This window comes from Corapipo altera, unplaced genomic scaffold, assembly GCF_003945725.1.
Source record: "Corapipo altera isolate COAL_440 unplaced genomic scaffold, ASM394572v1 51, whole genome shotgun sequence".
Classification (NCBI taxonomy): domain Eukaryota; kingdom Metazoa; phylum Chordata; class Aves; order Passeriformes; family Pipridae; genus Corapipo; species Corapipo altera.
The window spans coordinates 9,415,968-9,424,904 of record NW_020884892.1 but is presented as its reverse complement, the minus strand read 5'-3'; the positions used below and the strand labels follow the sequence as shown (position 1 = coordinate 9,424,904).

The 8,937-nt window shown below is 37.9% G+C and overlaps 1 protein-coding gene across 3 annotated transcripts in view; it reads left to right on the top strand.

Annotated features, from left to right (window-relative positions):
- Positions 1-8,937, top strand: part of MTBP (MDM2 binding protein) — a 30,776-nt gene that overhangs the window by 237 nt on the left and 21,602 nt on the right. For 2 of the 3 annotated variants that reach the window (XM_027645613.1, XM_027645615.1), the window contains exons 2-9: positions 500-580; positions 1,628-1,701; positions 1,822-1,967; positions 2,467-2,525; positions 3,952-4,096; positions 7,045-7,162; positions 7,739-7,873; positions 8,662-8,756. In XM_027645613.1, coding sequence (XP_027501414.1) covers positions 500-580; positions 1,628-1,701; positions 1,822-1,967; positions 2,467-2,525; positions 3,952-4,096; positions 7,045-7,162; positions 7,739-7,873; positions 8,662-8,756 — 853 coding nt within the window. The remainder of the gene's footprint in view (positions 1-499; positions 581-1,627; positions 1,702-1,821; positions 1,968-2,466; positions 2,526-3,951; positions 4,097-7,044; positions 7,163-7,738; positions 7,874-8,661; positions 8,757-8,937) is intronic. The other variant, XM_027645614.1, reaches the window with a different exon arrangement.

The window sequence follows — 8,937 nt, the reverse complement described above, 5'->3', positions numbered from 1 at the left end:
ATCCTGCCTCCTTAACCTCCCCCCGGACCCTGCCTCATTAAAAACTTCCCGGAGCTGACAAACGCCTCCCTGAACCCTTCCTGGATTCTGCCTCTTAAACTGCTCCTGGACCCTGTCTCCTTGAACCCTTCTATGTCCTGCTCCCTTAAACCCATCCTGGATCCTGCTTCCTTGAACCCCCTCCGGATCCCACCTCCTAAACCCCTCCTGTGTCCTGCTTGCTTAAACTCCGCGTTGGTTTCTTGGTGACTTTAACCTGCAGAAACTTCGACGCTGCCATGTAACTCCGTCTTGCGGTTCATGAGCAGGACTTTAATGAGAACTTTGCAAAATTTGCCTTTTTAAAACTCCTGTAAATCTGCAGTTGATAGTTCTCTTTAAAAAAAAGTAATCAGACATAACTTCTAATATTACACCAAACTTTATGCTGTATTTCCAGGAAAGTAAGATTTAACTTCCATAATTCAGTAATTTAAAAGAAAAAACTCTTTTTTTCCAGCTGGAACTGCTGCAGACATGTATCAGTTCCTGAAAGAAAGCTGTAACACATCTATAAACGCAGATGTGAGCGCATTCCCAGGTAAATATAGCAATGGACAGTAAGGTAAACATTACCGGGGATTGACCTAGGGACATCTTATGATCGAGGGGAAACAAATCAGAAATGAAAGTAAACCCAAATGCAGTGGTGTGGGACTGCTCCTGCTGCTCCTTTTTCTGTGGAGAATTGATGACAATTCAGCAACTAAGGTATTAGGAGATTAGATAGACTGGACATGAGAAATTAAAGGGAAGGATTTTGAAAAGTTGACAAATTTCATTCCAGTTGAGCAAGAAAAAGTAGAAAAGGGCTTGTTTCTCAAGTCGGTGGGAAGCATGGTATTTTCATTGCTCCTATAATATCTTCTAATTTTTTCAGTGGAAGTAATATTTGTCTGTTGGGTAACAATTCAGAATCTTAATCCATGAGTATTTATTAAGTCATATAATCTTAAAGTTGATTTCTTAAGATCTACTTTAGTACTTTGAGGGGCCAGATGTGATAAGTGATAAATATCACCTTGCAGATTTTGGTTTGTTTTGTTAAATAAATGCTTTCTTAGTTCTTTACGTGTTTTGGATATCTATTGTTGAGCTGTTAAAAGCTTGTCACAGATGTCTTATTATTGGGATTCGTGTGGGGAAACCACTATAAGCTCTTAAAATTCATGGAGATGGGAACATTGAGCTGTTTTCAACTTCTGTGCTTTTATTGCATAGAAATGTTGAGAGAGTATCTCATTTTGTGAGCTCTGTGAACCATATTTATGAAAGGTGTGATTTAGTTCAGTTATGATACAGATCTTGCAAATAGAAAGCATTATTACCCAGAAGAGAGAAGAGGTAAAAGCTTTTCTTTCTTATTAAAAGTCAGAAGGTCAGTAATAGTTAAGACACTTGCTGAAACACTTATCTACATCGTAATATGTTTAGAACTTAATTACAATGCCAAAGGAAAGTAGAACTCAAGTCATTGTGGCACATTAAATGACTTACAGAGAGTCTTTCAACAGAGATGTTCATTATAATAGGAAGAATAGATTGTAGTGGATCTATTATTTTAAATAATTGCTGTATTTCTTTGCAGCTTGTTCAGTGGCTGGTATTCCAGGTGCAAAGAAATGGTATTTTGCAAGTCATGTTATATGCGGTTATTATCAGGTAAGATACACTTTTTTTTTCAGAATATAAGTTCCCTAACTGTCTGCCTATCTGTAGAGCAAGTTAAAACTGTGATGTTCAAAATTCTTTTTGCTTAATAAAGTCTTTTTGTTTGGTTAGTATTGCAGTTCTGATTGGGAGGAGGTAAATGTTGACACACAGAAAACAGAAGACTCTCTCCAAACAAGCATTGATGAATACCTGGGAGCCATACAAAACTTTGAGGAAGACGACAATAACAGTCGGGAGTCACTGTCTCTGACTGAGTATGCATATTAATATTTTAATTGCAAGTGTAGTGATGTGACAGTTAACAGTAATAACCCAAGGGAATCAAGAAAATTTAACAAGTGAAAGTAACTACCAAAGCAACAGTTAGCTATGTTAACTAGTAATCCCTTACTACTACTGAAAATAATTCTATTTTGTTTAACATAGCTTTAATTTTTTTAGTTACAGATGATTTTTATAGGGTAACTGAACAGTTTCCTAACAGCTGACATCTGTATATACAGAAAAAAATTACTTGCTAGTCCATCTTGAATCCTACTTCCAGTTTTACTGCAGATTATTTTGATGTCATTAGGCTTACTTCTGCCTTAGTAAAAGAGGAGATAAGTATTTCTCATTGCCTAGGTATATGTTTGTGCAGAGTTTTAAAGATGTAAGATACTTACATTAGGTAGTCCTCGTTAGTTGTACCTTTTGGTTTCTGAATGATTTTGTTTATATTTTGTTTCTAACCATGTTGCTCTTCATTTTCAGTATCTATGATGAAGCTGCTGAAAGTCTGCATCAGTTAGCTGATAAACTGCCTGCCCCAGGTAATTGCTCTTTAAAAAGCAATCTGATTGGAGATTATCTTCTTAGTTATTACTCTAAAAACTCATGTGGTAAAATCATAGTCAAATTAAAAAATTCAGAGGATATTAGTTCGTTAGCTGAATTACCTTAATGCAGCTCTTGCAGGTAGTTAAAGAACTGAGCATGGTTGGCATTGCAAATCAGCTTATGGACTAGTTTGCTTCTTGTTTCTTTGGAAGGCTGTATGTCAGTAGAGCTTAAGGTGGATATTTATATAATTAATTTTTCCACCTAAAATGACATGAAAGTAGTAATAGTAGTAAGCAGCACAAAACTCAACAGGAAGTTTTTTATGAAAATAAAGGAAGATGTTGACATCAGGCTTACATCTAAGTTGCCAGCTGACTGCTTGTGGGTGGGAGTCAAGAAGCTGAGAAGGAAAACATATCAGAACTATTGGATTTAGATTTTGCAAACTGGAGATAAGTATCACCTTGCAGGTTAGGGTTACATAATGTTGCAGTGGTTGATTTGGGATAGCAAAGGAATGTAGGAAGAACGACAATCATAGAATCATTAAGGTTGGAAAAGACCTCTAAGATATCGAGTCCAACCTTTGACTAAACACCTTGTCAACTAAACCATGGCACTAAGAGCCACATTCAGTCTTTCCTTAAACACCTTCAGGGATGGTGACTTCACCACCTCCCTGGACAGTCCATTTCAATATCTAATCCCCTTTTCTGTGAAGAAATTCTTCCCAATGTCCAACTTAAACCTCCCCTGGTGCAACTTAAGACTATGTTCTCTTGTCCTATCACTAGTTGCCTGGGAGAAGAGTCCAAGCACCCCCTGGCTACAACCACCTGAAAGGAGGTTGTCTCACCAGACAGTGAGAAAGTCTCCCCTGAGCCTCCTCCAGGCTAAAGAACCCCAGCTCCTCGTAGGACTTGTGCTGCAGACCCTTCAACAGCTTCATTGTCCATCTCTGAATTTGCTCTAGCACCTCAATGTCCTTCCTGAACTGAGAGGCCCAGAGCTGGACACAGGATTCAATGTGTGGCCTCTCAGTGCTATGAAAAAGTATATCTAGAGATTAAATCTAGATTATTAAATCTAGAGATTAGAGTGTTAAAAGAAGGGAAATGAGATAGCATAGTTGTATGGGAGACAACTCTCATCTGTCAGTGCTGAGTGAGAGAGGAGAAAGGTATAGAACCACTGTCACTGAGGGAATGGCAAAATGTTTTGTGTTCATTTAAGAGGAGCAGCAAGTGATGACCTAAAAATGCATGGAAAGTGTTTTAGACCTCACTGAAGTTCCTTGAAGCTGATATTTTAGCCCATTTTAATGCAATCAGTGATAATCAGAACTTTTCTATCTTTAAATGATTGAATAATTTACTGAATCATGGTACTTTGAGTCATATATAACTGTTTTTATAGGCAGAGCAATGGTTGATGTAATACTGCAGGCTGTTGAACGAGATGGACCCAAGTTGAAAGACTGCTTACCTGCTATTGGTGCCCTGAAACACCTGAGAGAATGGCACTCTGCACGGATCACTATTGCAGCAAATGATGCAAAAGGGTATGGCATTTATTTCAGGGCTGTAAACAAGGTCACTCCTGTTTTGTGTTAGCATAGGTCAGTGGTTTAAAATAAAAACAGCATCTTGAATACTTTACATATTTACTTTGAAAATACATAGATTAGTCTATTAGGGGAGGAATTACTCATGCTGATTTGTTGTAAATACATACCCTATCCAGAGAGGCAGGCAAAAAAGCAAGTCCTCTGAACTTCTTGTTTTCTCTAGGAGGAAAAGGTAAAATTTTTTCTCTTCCTTATTGTCTTTAGTGTGCATACAGTGTTTTCAAGTTGTTGTACTATGCTACGTAATAACTTGTATATTGATTTTAGTTTTCCAGGTGTTTTTTTTAAATGAATCCATACCTCTGATGATTTTACTTAAAATTTGACATTACCTTAATTATCTTTGGTATTACATTTCAGAGAGGAAGAATAGTGTCTGATTTTTCCCTTCTGAAAAAGGAGTATAAATGCTCAATTACTTCCTATATGCTTCTGAAGAATTTATTATTCTGAAGGGTCACTGAGGCTATTAATTCAAGTTGAAATTCAGTCCAGTAGTTTCCTTACTGTCCTCCTCTAATTGACATAAAAAGGCCATGATAAATCACAGTAGTTTGGTTTTTTCCCCCCACACAGTGAATGATTGTGTGGATACTTGGAGGTAACTTGGCAAAGTTACCTCCACTTCCCCTCCCCTCCATGCCCAAAGATTCAAGTTTGCTTCATAGAATGTGTGGTTAAGCTTAATCCTAAATTATGAAACTGTTGAAAATTAAAAAGTTGAATGTTCAGTCCTTGGACAGAATAAGCAATATGCCTACTACATAGTACTCTCTGAGGTATATGGAGGATGATAAACTTACTACAGGGACTTCCATGAGCACTTGATCTCAGTGCTCGTTGGTATCATCCTGTGGAATCAACTTTTGACTGAATAAATGCTTCTGCTGCCTTTTATGTCATCATGACTGGGCTTCGCGAACAAAGATTTGGGAAGGGCTCTATCCACGTTTGTTGCAAGCACATTGGTGGCTTATGAGGCAAATGCGAGATAGGCATGTCCAATTGCAAAAGGCACAGCAGAAAGACTCCTTAGATGGTATATTCTGCATGGCACGATTCTTTCTGTGTTGTCTTTTCTCCTCGAGAGTGATCCTGCGTGTGTTCTCAAAGGAGACAGCAGCGTTATAGATGGTGTGTCTCCAGACCTCCCGATTGGAGGCCAGAATGGACCAGTTATGTTGATCAATATGGCCGAGGCTGAGATGTTGTTTCAGGGAGTCCTTGTATCTTCTCTTTGGGGCTCCTCTCTTGCGGCAGCTGATGGCAAGTTCACCATAAAGCAAGATCTTAGGGAGGCAGTGGTCCTTCATCCTTGAGACGTGCCCTGCCCAACGCAGCTGTGTTCTCAGCAACATGGCCTCAATACTTGTGACTGCTACTTGTTCTAGAACAGATGTATTGGTCACATAATCTGACCAGTGGATGTTTAGGATTGTTCGGAGGCAGCGTTGATGGAAGCGTTCTAGGAGACGCAGGTGGTGGCGGTAGATGACCCATGATTCGGAACCGTATAAGAGAGTAGACAACACTATGGCTCTGTAAACACTGATCTTGGTGCTTTTCTTCAGGTGTTTATTTCGCCAAACTCTTTTATGGAGTTTTCTGAAAGCACTCTGTGCCTTTGCTAACCTGTTGTCTATCTCTCTGTCAATCTTACCATCCGAGGAGATGAGGCTACCTAGGTAATTAAACTGCTGGACTGATTTGAGCTCTGATTGGCCAATGTTGATATGGGGATGTTGGAAGACTTCCTGAGATGCAGGTTGATAGAGAACTTCTGTCTTCTTTAAGCTGACTTCCAGCCCAAAGAGCTCAGCAGCGTCTGCAAAGCAGGATGTTAAACTCTGCAGAGCTGCTTCTGTGTGGGCAACAAGGGCGGCGTCATCAGCATAAAGCAGCTCCCGGACAAGATGGTTTAAGGTCTTTGTGTGGGCCTTCAGTCGCCTTAGGTTGAAAAGGCTTCCATCAGTACGGTATCGAATGGAGATACCATCCTGATCATCGAGGTCTGCTGTGGCCCTTTGGAGCATCATCCTGAAAAAGATTGTGAATGGAGTCGATGCAAGAATGCAGCCTTGTTTCACACCATTGGTAATTAGAAAGGGCTCAGAAAGTGTGTTGCCATATCTGACTTGGCCGTGTTGATCCTCATGAAGTGAGATGATCATTTTAAGGAACTTGGGGGGACAACCTAAACATTCCAAAATCTGCCACAGACCTTTTCTGCTCACAGTATCGAAAGCCTTGGTGAGATCGACAAAGGTTACATAAAGACCTTTATTCTGTTCCCTACACTTCTCTTGTAGTTGTCTGAGAAGCCTTTTATGTAAAATGAGGCCATTTGGGCATAGAGTATCTCTGGTGAAAGTTACCTCAATTATTCTTCCTTTTCTGCTGATGGTGCTGATTTCACTTAGAAGACAGACTGCCACTAGAACCCACAGATACTGGCTGTTCTCTCTCTTGTTGAATTTGGGTAATGCTTGTGCCCCAGTCATATTTACTCTACTTAGAAGGTTAACTACAAACCATCTAGAGGGACCAGTGATAGCCCCAATGATGGCTACCTGGCTTTGCTGCAGCTTCTAGCACCCAACTTTACTATGGTCTGCCTGCAGCTTGCCATTGCCAGTCTTATTTGATTTCTGTCAAAGTTCTTTGCTGTCACCTTCATGGAGCATGTGAACACCTTCCTTTACAGAGCCTGAATGAGAAATTCTGCAACATTTTTTACTTTGTGAAATACAAAGCTATATATGTCTGTCTTAACATACACGAGACCGTTCAGTGCTGAGAGATAATAGGTAAATTGAGTCAAACTGCACTTCATGTTAATTTGTAATACTAAATTCAGTAAGATTAACTCCATATTTTTGCAGTAGCTGGCAAAAGATTGCAGACTATCTATCAGCAGACTTTGTGTCTTCAGATGATATCATGAATATTATTGATTTAAAGGAACTCTGGAGAGGAAAGATTCAGATATGGGAAAGAAAGGTAAAATAATTTTTTCAACTGTGGTAATTTTTAAAGCATCTATGTTTCTCATTTAGAGCGTGTATTGTACAGTGCATTTTATGCTTTAAGCCAGATTTGGTTTTGACAGTGTAATTCAAAGAACTAATGTGCAACGTGTCTGGGTGGGTGGTGGAATAACTTGCTTTTTTAGCATGATGAAAGGATAAATGAGGTTAATGCATCAAGATTTGAACTTGAAATCCAGTTGCTCTCCTCTGAAATATTTGTTGAGACAACTTAGGGTTCAAAACTATATTGTTTTCTATCTATCACAAATAATTATCATGTAATTGTGAGTCATTGTTGCAAGTGCACATCTCATGTTTCGGCAAAGACTGAAAACTTTGTGACTGAAAGGCATTGTTTACGTTTTCAGTATTAAGGTTTTGGATTTAGTACTTGGTTATCCAAGTGCAGTACTTTTACTTAGTTTTACAGATCTGATGGAAACAAATATAATACTAATTGTTAAAAATAATAATACATCTAACTGGCTGAAAAGAAATAATTTTTATCTCTTTTTTTGACACATTTATTGTCTGTCTTTCCCTCCAGTTTGGATCAGGAGTTGACTTTCCAGAATTTTGTATAAAAAGCACTTCAACAAAGACATTCAGCACTGCACATTTAAGTTCTTGCCTTGCTGGTAAAGAAGAACAGCAATCAAGGAAAACTGATGCTTTGCCAGAAGTAAGTATTATTCTTGATCTTTCTTTTACTTTTAGAATTCATCTATTTTACTTTCCTGAGAAAATTAGTAACTAGGGAAACTCTAGTCAGAACCGAAAGTTAAACATAAAAGTTTGGATTGGATAAGATTGAGGAATGCTTCTTTTGTTCATGTGTGTTCTCAAAACAGGTCCTTAAAATTTCATCTGTTTTTCGTAGAAATACCATACCAAGATTTTTTCAAGTAGAAATTGAAACTTTATTCAGTCTTCATACCCAAAATATCTAATTTATGAATTCTGTATTAATTTAACCTTTTCCACTTAATTTTAAAAGCTTGGGATTTTTTGGGTTTTTTTTTACACTGTTGCTGTTTCATGTTTTCCACTGGAAGTAGACAGTTGATAGGAACTCCAGAATCATATCTGTTGATGAAAACAAAAATGAGTGTTTATAAAAATTGGTAACAATTACAAATTTGTTATTTCGTAGTTAAAATATATACATTTTGGATTTTCTGTTCCTGGCAGAACTTATTTTTCTCTGGATAAGAGTTAGAACTCATTTGATGCATGTGGTTGACATTCTTGGAAGTAAGCTTTCTTAAACAGAATTAAATACCCTCCTTGTTTTTTATATAATTATGTTTAATATAATATTGTGAATTGTTTTTCTATTCCTTTATATCTTTTATACCTCTTTCAGACATTATCTGTAAGGGAAATGCCCCTAGCAAAACACTTGAGAAAGTTATACTGAGATAACATCATACATTGTGTTACAGGTTTTTTGATTTGATGTCTTTTCAGGTTTTTCATTACTATGGTCCTGCCCTAGAATTTTTACAGATGGTGTTGCTCTCTGATCTACCCTCCATTTTTATATCAGATCTGGAATTTGAACTGTATCCTTTTTTTAGGGATCTAAACTACTACTGATAATTGTCTATAGCAGAAAAAAACCAATCAGAATCTACCTGTGCAAACAACAGAGAGATGGGGATTGCAAGGGCTCATTCCATTCTAGCCTGCCAAAATAGTCAGTGATTCTTCACCACTGGATTTTTTTAATTTTGAAATTTAAAT